Below are 15,882 nucleotides of genomic sequence, written 5' to 3' on the forward strand. Positions count from 1 at the left end.
GCGATTTTTTTCTCTATCCCCTTAAAATATGACATTGGAATTTGGATCGGAAGTACGTTATATGTATAGATGGCTTTTGGTAGAATAGACATTTTTACTATGTTAAGTCTTCCTATCCATGAGCAAGGTATGTTTTTCCACTTAGGTATGTGCTTTTGAATTTCTTGTAGTAGAGCTTTGTAGTTTTCTTTGTATAGGTCTTTTACATCCTTGGTAAGATTTATTCCTAAGTATCTTATCTTCTTGGGGGCTACTGTGAATGGTATTGATTTGGTGATTTCCTCTTCGGTGTTCTTTTTGTTGATGTAGAGGAATCCAAGTGATTTTTGTATGTTTATTTTATAACCTGAGACTCTGCCAAACTCTTCCATTAGTTTCAGTAGTTTTCTGGAGGATTCCTTAGGGTTTTCTGTGTATAAGATCATGTTATCTGCAAACAGTGATAACTTTACTTCCTCCTTGCCAATCCGGATACCCTTTATTTCTTTGTCTAGCCTAATTGCCCTGGCTAGGACTTCAAGTACGATGTTGAATAAGAGCAGTGATAAAGGGCATCCTTGTCTGGTTCCCGTTCTCAAGGGAAATGCTTTCAGGTTCTCTCCATTTAGAGTGATATTGGCTGTTGTCTTTGCATTAAAAAAATTTTTTTTTTTTTTTTTGCATAGATGCCCTTTATTATGTTGAGGAATTTTCCTTCAATTCCTATTTTGGTAAGAGTTTTTATCATAAATGGGTGTTGGACTTTGTCAAATGCCTTTTCTGCATCAATCGATAAGATCATGTGGTTTTTATCTTTTGTTTTATTTATGTCATGGATTACATTAATGGTTTTTCTGATATTAAACCAGCCTTGCATAAAAACCTGGTATAAATCCCACTTGATCATGGTGAATTATTTTTTTGATGTGTTGTTGGATTCTATTGGCTAGAATTTTGTTGAGGATTTTTGCATCCATGTTCATGAGGGATATAGGTCTGTAATTTTCTTTTTTTGTAATGTCTTTACCTGGTTTTGGTATCAGGGAGATGGTGGTTTCACAGAATGAGTTGGGTAGTATTCCGTCATTTTCTATGCTTTGACGTACCTTCAGTAGTAGTAGTGTTAACTCTTCTCTGCAAGTTTGGTAGAACTCTGCAGTGAAGCCGTCCGGGCCAGGGCTTTTTTTTGTTGGAAGTTTTTTGATTACCGTTTCAATCTCTTTTTTTGTTATGGGTCTATTTAGTTGTTCTACTTCTGAATGTGTTAGTTTAGGTAGCTAGTGTTTTTCCAAGAATTCATCCATTTCTTCTAGGTTTTTAAATTTGTTAGAGTACAATTTTTCGTAGTAATCTGAAATGATTCTTTTAATTTCATTTGGTTCTGTTGTGATGTGGTCCTTCTCGTTTCTTATTCGGGTTATTTGTTTCCTTTCCTGTATTTCTTTAGTCAGTCTAGCCAATGGTTTATCAATTTTGTTAATTTTTTTGAAGAACCAGCTTTTGGCTTTGTTAATTCTTTCAATTGTTTTTCTGTTCTCTAATTCATTTAGTTCAGCTCTAATTTTTATTATTTGTTTTCTTCTGGTGCCTGATGGGTTCTTTTGTTGCTCACTTTCTATTTGTTCAAGTTGTAGGGACAGTTCTCTGATTTGGGCTCTTTCTTCTTTTTGTATGTGTGCATTTATCGATATAAATTGGCCTCTGAGCACTGCTTTTGCTGTGTCCCAGAGGTTTTGATAGGAAGTATTTTCATTCTCGTTGCATTCTATGAATCTCCTTATTCCCTCCTTGATGTCTTCTATAACCCAGTCTTTTTTCAGGAGGGTATTGTTCAGTTTCCAAGTATTTGATTTCTTTTCCCTAGTTTTTCTGTTATTGATTTCTAGTTTTATTGCCTTGTGGTCTGAGAAGATGCTTTGTAATATTTTGATGTTTTGGACTCTGCAAAGGTTTGTTTTATGACCTAATATGTGGTCTATTCTAGAGAATGTTCCATGTGCGCTAGAAAAAAAAGTATACTTTGCAGCATTTGGGTGGAGAGTTCCGTATAAGTCAATGAGGTCACGTTGGTTGATTGTTGTAAGTAGGTCTTCCGTGTCTCTATTGAGCTTCTTACTGGATGTCCTGTCCTTCTCCGAAAGTGGTGTGTTGAAGTCTCCTACTACAATTGTGGAGGTGTCTATCTCACTTTTCAATTCTGTTAAAATTTGATTTGTGTATCTTGCAGCCCTGTCATTTGGTGCATAAATTTTAATACGGTTATGTCTTCCTGGTCAATTGTCCCTTTTATCATTATATAGTGTTCTTCTTTATCCTTTGTGGCGGATTTAAGTCTAAAGTCTATTTTGTCAGAAATTAATATTGCTACTCCTCTTCTTTTTTGCTTATTGTTTGCTTGATATATTTTTTTCCACCTTTGAGTTTTAGTTTGTTTGTGTCTCTAAGTCTAAGGTGTGTCTCTTGTAGGCAGCATATAGATGGATCGTGTTTCTTTATCCAGTCCGTGACTCTCTGTCTCTTTATTGGTGCATTTAGTCCATTTACATTCAGCGTAATTATAGATAAATAAGTGTTTAGTGCTGTCATTTTGATGCCTGTTCATGTGTGTTGTTGGCCATTTCATTTTTCCACATACTTTTTTGTGCTGAGACGTTTTTCTTAGTAAATTGTGAGATCCTCGTTTTCATAGTGTTTGACTTTATGTTAGTTGAGTCGTTATGTTTTTCTTGGCTTTTATCTTGAGTTATGGAGTTGTTATACCTTTTTGTGGTTACCTTATTATTTACCCCTATTTCTCTAAGTAAAAACCTAACTTGTATCGTTCTATATCGCCTTGCATCGCTCTCCATATGGCAGTTCAATGCCTCCTGTATTTAGTCCCTCTTTTTGATTACTGTGATCTTTTACCTATTGACTTCCATGATTCCGTTATGTGTATTATTTTTTTTTAATTAATCTTAATTTGTTTGTTTTTGTGATTTCCCTATTTGAGTTGATATCAGGACGTTCTGTTTTGTGACCTTGTATTGTGCTGGTATCTGATATTATTGGTTTTCTGACCAAACAATATCCTTTAGTATTTCTTGTAGCTTTGGTTTGGTTTTTGCAAATTCTCTAAACTTGTGTTTATCTGTAAATATCTTAATTTCGCCTTCATATTTCAGAGAGAGTTTTGCTGGATATATGATCCTTGGCTGGCAGTTTTTCTCCTTCAGTGCTCTGTATATGTCATCCCATTCCCTTCTTGCCTGCATGGTTTCTGCTGAGTAGTCTGAACTTATTCTTATTGATTCTCCCTTGAAGGAAACCTTTCTTTTCTCCCTGGCTGCTTTTAAAATTTTCTCTTTATCTTTGGTTTTGGCAAGTTTGAGGATAATATGTCTTGGTGTTTTTGTTTTTGGATCAATCTTAAATGGGGTTAGATGAGCATCTTGGATAGATATCCTTTCGTCTTTCATGATGTCAGGGAAGTTTTCTGTCAGGAGTTCTTCAACTATTTGCTCTGTGTTTTCTGTCCCCCCTCCCTGTTCTGGGACTCCAATCACCCGCAAGTTATCTTTCTTGATAGAGTCCCACATGATTCTTAGGGTTTCTTCATTTTTTTAAATTCTTTTATCTGATTTTTTTTCAGCTATGTTGGTGTTGATTCCCTGGTCCTCCAGATGTCCCAGTCTGCATTCTAATTGCTCGAGCCTGCTCCTCTGACTTCCTATTGCATTGTCTAATTCTGTAATTTTATTGTTAATCTTTTGGATTTCTACATGCTGTCTCTCTATGGATTCTTGCAACTTATTAATTTTTCCACTATGTTCTTGAATAATCTTTTTGAGTTCTTCAACAGTTTTATCAGTGTGTTCCTTGGCTTTTTCTGCAGTTTGCCTTATTTCATTTCTGATGTCTTGAAGCATTCTGTAAATTAGTTTTTTATATTCTGTATCTGATAATTCCAGAATTGTATCTTCATTTGGCAAAGATTTTGATTCTTTTGTTTGGGGGGTTGGAGAAGCTGTCATGGTCTGCTTCTTTATGTGGTTTGATATGGACTGCTGTCTCCGAGCCATCACTGGGAAACTAGTTTTTCCAGAAAATCTTCTAAGAAAAAAATGCAGTCAGATCCCTATCAGAGTTCTCCCTCTGGCTCAGGCTATTCGGATGTTAATGACGCCACCTGGGGAGGGTGGGAGAGGGATCAGAGAGATAGGAGAGTAGCACCTCAGAATATAGCCAGAGTTGCTTGTCTTGCTTGGAATGACTATTATATCTGAGATTTCTGCGGGGCGCGTCGCCTATGTGTGCTTTGTGGAGATTGCCCCCGGGGGGTCTGGCCCACTGGAGTCACGGTTAGATCCTCCGCTGCCAGCCCCATGCCCAACGTCAAGGTTCCTCTACTGGGACGGTGCACTCCCGACTCCAAAATCAGTGGCTGCCTCCCGGGGACTCCCCATCCCGCCAGCCGCGCCGCCGCGCCCCCCCCCCCCGGGGTCAGCTCAGGCGAACGGAGCAGCTCCCCGCGCCTGTGCAGCGACCGCGCGTCCCGGCTGGGACGCCGCTCTCCCCGCTCCAAGACCAGTCACTTCCCCCCGGGGAGCTCCCCCACCGGCCGCGTCGCCACGCCGCCTGCGCGAAACGGATGGGTCCCCCCCCGGAGCTAATTCATGGGGGTGGTGCAGCTCTCCGCGCCTATGCCGTGCCTGCGTCCAGTCAAAATTGTGGCGGGACGGTACCCCGGCTGGGACGCCGCTCTCCCCGCTCCAAGACCCGTCACTGTCTCCCGGGGACTTCTCCCAGCCACTGCGTCGCCACGCCGCCCGCGCGAACCTGCTGGGCCCCCCCCCGGGGTCAGTTCAGGGGGGTGGAGCTGCTCCCCGCACTTATGCCGTGCCCGCTCCCCGCCAAAATCCCGGCGGGACGGTTCCCCGGCTGGGACGCCGCTCTCCCCGCTCCAAGACCCGTCACTGTCTCCCGGGGACTTCTCCCACCGGCTGCGTCGCCACGCCGCCCGCGCCAACCAGCTGGGCCCCCTCCCGGAATGAGTTCGGAGGCCAGGGCTGGGCCCCTTGTTTGTGCCGTCTGCCCCCCTGGGCTCTCCCCCAAATCGGGCGCCGAAGGTCACCTGACTGGTACGCTGGCTCCAGGCTCTGAAAACAATCACTGCCTCCCCGTATTTGTTCGTTCTCCGTCTCTAAATCTGTGTTTGTTGTTCAGGGTTCGTAGATTTTTATGTATGTGATCGATTCACTTGTTTTTCCGAGTCTCTGTTGCAAGAGGGATCCGCGGTAGTGTCCACCTAGTCCGCCATCTTGGCCCCGCCTCTGGACATACTTTTAAGAAGCACAAATTTAAATATAGGATCTTTTTTTTTCTTTTTTAAGGGAAGAATACATATTATGACCAAATCTACCATTTTACTGTTGTTGTTAAGTGCCATCAAGTCGCCCCCAACAAACGGTGACCCCATGTGTTACAAAGTATTATTGCTTCACAGGGTTTTCTTGGCTATAATCTTTACAGAAGCGAATTGCCAGGCCTTTTCTTCTGTGGAGCTGCTGAGTGGGTTCAAATCACCAACCTTTCAGTTAGCAGTTGATCACAAACTGCTTGTACCACCTAGGCCACAGCAGCCATATTCTACACCAAATACAGTAACTTTCAGTAAAAAACTCATTGCCTCACACTCCTAGAATATGAACTATTAGCAACACTATAACAGTTGAATATGCAACGAATGTCATACAATGACTTGCCCTAGGCTCCAGCATTATAGGAAATCTGACATTCTCCTTTAATCACATCTAGAAAGGAAAAACTCATAGGCGTTTAACACTTTACAATTGCCTCCCTGGTAAGTATTTAACTACCACAACTGAGTCACTAAAAAGTCAGGCTCCCACCAAATTATATGAACATGACTTTTCTGAAGCATTGATTTTAAAAGTTAGGCTCCTTATTTCTTGATCTCGATATTTACATGAATGTGTTCAGTTTGTGAAAATTAATCAAACTGATTACTTATGATCATTTATGATATATACATAATTTTTTGTATGTATATTATACATCAATAAATACTATTTTTAAAAAGATAGGAAAAAAGTAAGTCTCCTTCCCTCCTGCCCAGCTGAACAAGAAACTCTAGTCAGCTTCATAAAACATACTCAAGTAGATTGCAATTCATCACAAACATTTACGAGTAATCCCTATTCATTCATTCATGAAACAAATATTTATTGAGCAGTGAATAAACAGACAAAAAGTCCTGCCCTCCAGAGGTTTACATTCTATGTGCTATGAATTGTGGAACCAAGTGTTATGGATTGAATTGTGTCCCCTCAAAAGATATGTTCAAGTCCTAACTCCTGTACCTATGAATGTGACATTGTTTGGAAGTAAGGTCTTTGAGATGTTATCAGGTTAACATAAGGTCATACTGAAGTAGGATAGGTCCTAATCCCATCTGAGTAGTGTCTAATGAAAGAGAACAGACACATAGACAAAGGAAGAATAGCCATATGACAACTGAAGCAGCTGTAGTTGCAAACCAAGGAATGCCAAAGATTGCTGGGAGCAACCAGAAGCTAGGAGAGAGGCATGAACAGTTTCTCTCTGTGAGCCCTCAGAAGAAATCAACATGGCCAACACTCTGATTTGGAATTCTAGCCTCCAGAACTGTGAGACCATAAATTTCTGTTCTTTAAAGCCACCAACTTTATAGTATTTTGTTACAGCAGCCTTAGGAAACTGAGACACCAAGGTCTTGGGTCATAAAAGGCTTTGTCCCTGCCTGGAAGAATTCAGTCTACTGAGCTACTACAAGAAAAAGGAAACCATGCTTTCTTGCTTCCTGTTGTTTATAAAATATGCTTAAACACAGAATTCACTTGTACCGCAATCTGGTCAGTTTATGAGCAGAAACAATGAGGTTAAGAGAGATGTCAAAAGGAAGGGAGAGTCAATCACATACTATCTATCATTGAAGCACTCCTATATACCACAGGGCAAGCAGGAGGGATGAGCCATTCTTACTATTGACACCTCAAGGTCACTACTCTTTCACCTTTGTATAGAAAAGGACTTCCTTTGAGACTTAGTCCACCTAACCTCACTACCTATATGCTATCCATTCACCACTAATCTCCTAGTAACTTACCAAAATTCACTGAGCACTTTGGCATGACTCAGTGTTCTCTTCAAACCCAATCACTGTATCATCCCAGAGGACTTCAATGTCCAAGTCAACAAAACACCTTGGCCTTACAGTTTAAGGACCTTCTCAATTCCAGTGACTGGACTACCACTTATAGGATTATTGTATATTAGATACTCTGAATGACCCTGCCTACTTTGGTGCCGATTCAGCTATGTTTTTTTATCTAGCTGTTTAAGCACATTTCTGAGCTGGCATGAAAGGAAAACTTTGAAGCTCCAAAAAACAAAATGAAAGAAGGAACACTGAATGTTGAATGAGCTTTCTCCCCAAGATTTTCGGTCAAATCTTAGAGACCGTCAACTTCCAGTTTAATGGTTGCAAAAGGAGGTAGGGATAGGGTAGACAGTAAATGAAGCTTAGGATCCACCCAAGAATAGAGATTATGCAGGGGATCTATTACAAAACTGGAAGCCCCAAGAGGTAAACCCTAAGTGTATCGTTGTGAAGCAAAAGCAAACCCCACTATGCTAAAGAGGACAGTAAGTAAACTTGCCTGTCTTCACCTTGGGGTTGGGTGGAAGGAAAATAAAGCCTCTCCCAAGAATTTATAACCACAAGCCAGCCCCATGTAAGCCTGCAGTTTGAATTTACACTAGTGGTATAGACTAAAAAAAACTCAAGTGGAGAGTTTAGAGTGGTCCCAGCTTAATTGTACCCCCCACGCTTGTGAGAGAGGCAAATACAAATCGCCTCTGGAGGAGATCGACTATATTTCTAGGATTCAAAGAATTCTCAGAGATAAAGTTCCAAGGAAAACAAGCACCTCACAGTCAAAAATCACAAAACACGCAAAGAAATAAAGCATCATGAGTGAGAACCATCAGAAGCAGATCTCAAAGAAATCAAATCACTACTATGAGCCTTGGTCTACTACAGAAATCATCCCATGGTCATTACTTTGAACCTATCCTGAAATCTTAAGCTAACTCCAATGTTACAACTTCCTAACATTATAGCTTTTAATCCCAACATACTTCATGAATGTCATCAAGATATTACAAACCTCAACTGCATTTTCTCCCAGTCTGACCTCTTCTGTCTTTACTTTCTTCCCTTTTCATTCTAGACCCCACGGTCCATCAGCTAAAACATTCTGTAGCCCCCTGTCCTACCCTGGAGAAATCACACACCCTTGCATGTTAGTAACACCAGAAATTCATGCTCTCTTATCTCTACAGCCCTTCAAAACTTCTGTGTCTAATCAGCTCCTATTTCCCTCAGCAGCTATTTCAAAATTTGCACTCTTTCCTCAAAGATAATATTCTATCTGCCCCTCCTCATGCTCAGCAGAAGCCCTTGTCTCCTACTTGAGTGAAAAATTGAAAGGGGGAAAAAAAACACCACAGGGCAAGAATTCCCTTAGCTTTGTCCCCTGTTGTTGTTGTTAGGTGTCGTCGAGTCAGTTCCGACTCATAGCGACCCTATGCACAACAGAACGAAACACTGCCCAGTTCTGCGCCATCCTTACAATCGTTGTTATGCTTGAGCTCACTGTTGCAGCCACTGTGTCAATCCACCTCGTTGAGGGTCTTTCTCTTTTCCGCTGACCCTGTACTCTGCCAAGCATGATGTTCTTCTCCAGGGAATCATCCCTCCTGACAACACGTCCAAAGTATTTAAGATGCAGCCTCACCATCCTTGCCTCTAAGGAGCATTCTGGCTGTACTTCTTCCAAGAAAGAGTTGCTCGTTCATTTGGCAGTCCGTGGTATATTCAATATTCTTCGCCAACACCACAATTCAAAGGCGTCAACTCTTCTTCGGTCTTCCTTATTCATTGTCCAGCTTTCACATGCATATGAGGTGATTGAAAATACCATGGCTTGGGTCAGGCGCACCTTAGATTATAAATTCCTGGAGCGCAGAAACTCTGTGCTAAACTTTCAGTCCTCTACAGTGCTTAGCACAATCCAACGAACGTAGTAACATCACTTTTTAAAAATGAAATGAATAAATTCCCTTCCCAAAAGCAAGAAGAACTCAGTTCAGATAAGTGGTTCACATGACCTGGGAACTGCTGATGGTCCTTAAAAGTGTTCCACGTGGACAGTGGATTGATTTCTTCGAGTGATTAATATTTTTAATGGGAATAATTATGCTATTTAATCAAAATCAGTCCATTGGCATCTCACGAAAAGCAATCCTCTCCTCATCAATTTTGATGAGGTTTTTGCAGTGTTAATCAAGAATATGTAGAGTAAGTGACCCAAAGGACTCTGTTGAAGTGGTTTAAAAGGGAAAAAATCACTGCTCTAGATCAGCAAAGAGACTCCAGTTTGGATTCAGCTCTATCTGTAACATTTTACTTCCTTAAAAAAAGATATAACGCAAACATGGTAAAAATTTTACACGTGTTAAATCAGAAAGATGGATGCAACGGTGTTTGTTACTGTTATTCTTTGTATTTTCTGTATGCTTAATACATTTTAATTGTGTGGCATCTGAAACACATATAGTGCAGCAATACACAAGCATGTACTATTTGATCTATGTACGATGCTGTCCAATTTTTACTTACCAGTGCATCATCTTGCAATGAAGCAAAAAAGAAGCCATAGAGCGAGTTAACTTGGTCTTTTTCATTAACGAAGTCAAACATTGCAACTAGCCAACGAAAGAAAAGTACCTATTGAGAGACAAAAATGTTTACATTAGAGAAACATAACTGGCACAGAAGAGCTTAATTCCCACCTCAAGACTATTTAAATCGCTAAAGTTTTAGAAGCTTACAGCACAAAGTAGGATAATAGATTTTACTTCTCAGTAAAAAAAAATTCTGTTTGAATTAGAGTTCTTCCATCAGGCTATATTGTTCCAAAACTATAGGCCTTGCACAAAAGACCACTGCCATTATTCCATAAGTGGCACTTTCTTCCCAGCCCTTAAGTGGCTCTGAAGGACTTATTATCAAAGTACTTAAAAAGATTACCTTGGTGCTACCAGAACACTTGCCAACACAAAGCCAAGAGACAGCCTTAACCACAGAATCTCCTGATATGACAGTTGCTGGAATCAAGCACTTCAATATCCGAGTGTTTATGGAATTCCCTGGAAAGTAGACAAGCTCTAAATTAAACTACATTTTAGTTCCTCGATTGTTCCCGGGACCTAAAAATCTCACTTTATATTGATTGAAGGCAATAAAAACAGTGAATAACATTCAATATATTTTATCATCTTTATGAAAAAGTGTTTAACACAAAAAAAATTACCTTTAACTTCTGATACAAACTACAAAGCAATTTATTTGGCCCTTATAGTTTGACAAAAAGGGGAGGGTGATGCACAGTTTCTTTTTGAGGTGATAAAAACGTTCTGCAATTAGCTAGTGGTGATGGTTGTACAACTTTGTGAATATAGTACTAAAAACCAATGAAATGAACACTTCAAAAGGGTGAATTTTGATATGTGAACTATAGATCAAATAAGAGGCTGTCACTGGAAAATTTCAAAATAAATTTTTCAATGTCACAATAGATTGATTTACTTAAAGCTACTGATAGACACCTTGCATGAGCTGCTACATTTACGAATAAATATTTTTGTCTTCTTTCACCAAAAAAGGGGGTGAGGGTACTAGAATGGAGTAGATATTCTTGGACTTAGCTAGTAATAATATCATTCCATACTAGTCTAATCTTTCCATCTGGCTCTCTGGTCTCCATGGTGTTCTCTCATCTGGTAGTAAAAGTGATATTGCAGAGAATGGCTTTGTATACACCCAGTATCAACTTCTGTTTATTAAAGCTTTAAGAATTAAAGTACATTTCATCAATTTCTACCCCATCGCTCCGTAGAGAAGAAAAGAAGCAGTGATGGCTAGTAATCAATCACATGAATAAAAATCTCTGCTTTCTACTCTTGTGGTTTTACTTTTTCTCCCTCTCTCTTATCCCCTAACCCTTCTAAAGTTTAAAAGGGTCTCACAATTAACACTTTACATATGCACCAAATTCAAACTGGGAATTTCATATTGACTCTAACTTCCAAGTGACTTTTTAATTAACTCCTAAAGACTCTAAAGTCCCTTTGTACCTAATTACGATCACATTTCTAGCATACCTGTCTCTAAATAGGCATTTCAACTTACCAAACAGGTGCAAATAAAGATCTAGTATTGTTGGCGGATATCGTAGAAGTAACAAAAAGGGAGAAAAGCAATTAAGGAGGCCACATTTGACCTGAGCAAATTCCAGCTTCACAGAAAAATGCAAAGTTAGACTAGAAAGCCAGGGATTATTTCTTAAATTGTTATATACAAGTTTCCAGTGCATGATGCACACATTTTGAAACACCTCATGACCCGGCAGACATGAATACCACCAGCCACTAACTTCTCACCTATCAAAAAAGAAAAGGAAAATTCCAAAATAGAAAACACCTATAGAGTCTATATATTTTTTAAGGGCAGTAGGGAGTGACAGAATTGATCTTGATAGACATTGATCGGTTAAACATGGATTCCTGGAAAGATATTAGAACAACCAACCTGAAACAACCTACAAGAACAAAAGCCAATCTTACTCAGTCAACTTTAACTTTCTAAGAAAACCAAAGAACTAATCAGGGAAAAGTAAAAACCGAAACCAAATCTGCTGCCGTCGAGTCAATTCCAGCTCATAGTGACCCTATAGGGCAGAGTAGAACTGCCCCATAGAGTTTCCGAGGAGCACCTGGCGGATTTGAACTGCCGACCTTTAGGTTAGCAGCCATAGCACTTAACCACTATGCCACCAGGGTTTCCCAGGGAAAAGCAGAGAAATAAAATACCTCAGAGTCATAAGTTGAATTAAGTTACTAATGCTGTGTTGTTGCTTTCAAACACGCAAATATGATGATAGGACAAATACAAAGGAACCTAGGATACAAGGACCAGGAAATATTATATAAGGCATCCAGTTTTGAGAGCTGCCTTAATTAAAAAAAAAAAAAAAAAAACTAGTAGCAGTGTAATGCAGTATAAACACTAGAATGGGAATTAGGAGATCTGAGTTCTACCTCCAACTTTCTCACATTAAGCCAAGTCTGTTTACTGCTCAGTTTCCTCATCTTTAAATTGAGAATGTTCAGGGTTTAGAATACCTCCCAAATCTGAATCTGGATGAGGGGTTAAAAGGTTCTTTTCAAGTAAAAAGAATACTGATGAGGTGTTATTCATTTCTTTCTAAGAACCCCTCCAACACCTCCCCACACCTCCTCCATCATGAACCTAGAACAGGAAAGCATGTGCACAAAAGAAAATGCATCTTGACTGACAAGAGTCTATCCATTTTACTTGTAAAGATACCTGACAACTGGCCATTTTCAGAATATGCCCGCAGAAACTCTGGCTCATAAGGTAGTTGGAACACCATTTTATAACCCTATCAGGTTGGTTTTAGGAAGAGAATAGTAAAAAGAACTGCAACTGACTGCAATGAACAAGCTAATTAAGTCTAGGAGGCAATACTAATAGCAAACTAATGACAAATGTATCCCATCTACATACCAAATTTGCCACTAAGTGCCACATTTAATAGAATGTCAATTTTTTCTGGAGCTAAACCATTCTTCCAAGCCACATTTTCCACGGTTTTCAAGTGTTCTTCCATGGTTTTACCTTTACTCTGTAAAGTTTTAATGGGACCTGAAAAAAAAAAAGGACCAATATTAAATAGTGGGACCTTAAAATTCTTTCAGTCCCCAATAGTTAAAATTTGGGATTCTTTAAAGGAACAGCTTTATATAAAAAATTTCTTCCTAAAAACCCTTCAAAAGCTTTAAAACTCTAGAATATTTAAGCGCAGTAACGCCCTTAGTGAGGAAAACTGAATCATGCCCTGGCATCAAAGCTTTAAACTATCGTGGGACAAACAGATCAACTGGCATAACTTAGCTCATAAAGACAATGTCCTACATACTAGTTTGGTGAGTAGCATCTAGGGTCTTAAAAACTTGCAAGCAGTCATCTATGATACAACTATCGGTGTCTTTCCATCTGGAGCAAAGGAGAGTGAAAGAAACCAAAGATTCATGGAAGAAATTAGCCCATGCCTCTTAACCACAGCCTCTCTAACCTCAGACCAGAACTAGATAGTGCCTGGCTACCACCACGGACCATTCTGACCAGGGACACAATAGAAGGTCTTGGTTAGAATGGGAGAAAAATGTAGAGCAAAGCCAAATTCATAAAAAAGACCAGACTTCACTGGACTAATAGAGACTAGAGGAACCCCTGAGACTATCGTCCTAAGATACCCTTTTAACCTGGAACTGAACTTACTCCTGGAGGTCACCTTTCAGCCAAATAATAGATTGGCCTATAAAATAAAAAATAACATCCATGAGGAATGTGCTCCTTTAAACAATCAGCTATGAGACCAAACGGGCAACATTTACACAAAAGCAAAGATGAGAAGGCAAGGAGGTGCAGGGAAACTGGATGGATGAAAACAGGGCAGGCAGGGTGAAAATGGTGAGAATGCTGACACATTACAGGGATTGTAACCAATGTCACAGAACAATTTGTGTATGAATTGTTGAATGGGAATCTAATTTGCTGTGTAAACTTTCACTTAAAACACAATAAAATATTGGGAAAAAAAGCTTTAAACTACTAACTAAAATCATTGGTTTAGACTATATGCTGTTTCAATATTAGGGCAGTGGTTCCCAAACTTGGCTTACATTAGAATCATCTACGTAATATTTAAAACATCCCAATGCCCAGGTTGCATCCCATACCAATAAAATCAGAATGTCTAGGAGTGAATACCGGGCGTTGCTATTTTTTAAAATTCTTGGGTGATTCCAATGGGCAGAAAAGTTTGGGAACCACTCTACTAAGAACATGCTTTATTGCTGTGTCTGTAGTACCTAACATATTAATATGGAATGTAGAAAGTGCTCAATAAATGCCTATGAAATAAACAAAAACAAAAATGAACAAAAATATGCTTTCTTTTAAAACTCCTGCTAAAAAAAAAATTCTAGAATACTTTTATAAGAGAAATAATCACTGTTACCTTTCTCAAAGTATCTCAATGCTATTTGCAGTACTTCTGCATGTTCGGAATCTTCCTCCGGATTGTTTTGTCCATGTTTCAAGATGCTCTCTGAATAGCTTGGCTTCTCTTTTATTTGGTCTGACAGTCTACCTTGAGAAGTCCTCCTTTGTGCCTCTGAGTTAACTCTTTTTCGAGCTGACATTGCTGCAGATATTCTATACAGAAACAACTGTCAAGTTACCATTAATCAGTCGAACATTCCCTTTTTTCTCCACAAAGACAGGGACCACATCTGCCCGTATTCCCAGCATTTAGTACAGTACCTACCGTACAACAGGCACAAAATAAACTGACAACAGTCCAGACAACAAAATCTATAGGTTAACTTTCTCAGAAAGCCCTTGACCTAAATAAAAGTAGAAAGAAACAACTCTCTAAGGTAACATTAATCAACTGGACTGGCCTTGGGCGGGGGGTGGGGGAGAGTGAGAGCACAGGCCATATAGCAAGTTCATTCTTAAAACGGCTTTATCATACAAGCGAGCCTAAAAATAATCCAGCTCATGAACTCAGTCTTATTTCTCCACTCACTATTTTTCTCCACTCCTCGATTTTGCTTTTAATCTTTATGTGTCCCTCTTTGTCAGTGCTAAGTTAAAACTGCATAGTTTAAAAGCCAAACAGGTGGCCAAACTAAAGATTTTCAAGACAGAAACATCCATTTATCTATTCACTTATTCAATAAATAATTACTGAACATCAACTATATACCAAGCACAATTCTAGGTACCAGGGATGAACTATTAAAACACTCAAGGTCCCTGCTCTCATTAAAGCAAATAAATAAGGAAATTAACTAATAATGAATATAAAAAACACAGTGATGTGATATAAACAAGGTGGGGGTGGAGGCGCCACTTTGGAATAAGTGGCCAGAGAAAGCCTCTCTGAGGCGACCTTTAAGTTGAGATCTGAATGCCAAGAGGGAATTGACCATGTGAAAATCTGGTGGAAGAGTATTCATGGAGCTGGAAGAACACCATGTCCTAAGACCTTAAAACAAGAAAGAGCTTTAGTGTTACAGAAACGGCAGCAACACCAGTGTGGGGAGGACTGGCAAGAAAGAGGTAAGGGTAGTGAGAGATGAAGTCAGAAAGGTTAGCCAGGGACTAGATCATAGCGGGACTTGCAAGTCAGAGAAAGGAATTTGGATTTTAAGTGTCATGGGAAGTGGTTGGGGTGGGGAGCTAGAATGGGGAAGGATACCATCTGATTTATGTTTTAAGATTGTAGCTGCTGTGTAAAGAACAGAATGTAGGGATAACAGAGTGGAAACAGACCAATTAAAGGGCTCTTGCAGAAGTTCAGAAGAAAGATGATTGCAGTGGGAACTAGACTTAAGGTGTAGTGGTGGAAGAAGTGCAAAATTAATTAATCATAATGTGTTTTGGAAGGAGACTGGGCGGGATGTGATAAAAGAACTGGATGTAGAGAAAAGGAAGAGGAACCAAGAATGACTTCTAAATTTTTGACTTACTATTGGAAAAATTAAGGGAATGGTCGAATTACCTAATCCCACCTTAGAACAGATGAGGTCAGAGTAGGCTAGCAATACGTACGTCCAACCCAGTGGGAGGGTCCAGATTCCGAGCTGTCAAAAAAGGGACACCCTGGTAGTGAGTGGCTAAGTGCTACAGCTGCTAACCAAAAG

General features: G+C 39.7%; 1 protein-coding gene across 1 annotated transcript in view; it reads right to left on the minus strand.

Annotated features, from left to right (window-relative positions):
* The window catches only part of CENPI (centromere protein I), an 89,708-nt gene that overhangs the window by 73,171 nt on the left and 655 nt on the right, over positions 1 to 15,882 (minus strand). The window contains exons 2-5 of the mRNA XM_049872711.1: positions 14,190 to 14,386; positions 12,674 to 12,811; positions 10,115 to 10,233; positions 9,704 to 9,811 (exon numbers count right to left, since the gene is read on the minus strand). Of these exons, the coding sequence (XP_049728668.1) occupies positions 9,704 to 9,811; positions 10,115 to 10,233; positions 12,674 to 12,811; positions 14,190 to 14,373 (549 nt within the window). The 5' untranslated portion in view covers positions 14,374 to 14,386. The remainder of the gene's footprint in view (positions 1 to 9,703; positions 9,812 to 10,114; positions 10,234 to 12,673; positions 12,812 to 14,189; positions 14,387 to 15,882) is intronic.

Source organism: Elephas maximus, chromosome X, assembly GCF_024166365.1.
Source record: "Elephas maximus indicus isolate mEleMax1 chromosome X, mEleMax1 primary haplotype, whole genome shotgun sequence".
Classification (NCBI taxonomy): domain Eukaryota; kingdom Metazoa; phylum Chordata; class Mammalia; order Proboscidea; family Elephantidae; genus Elephas; species Elephas maximus.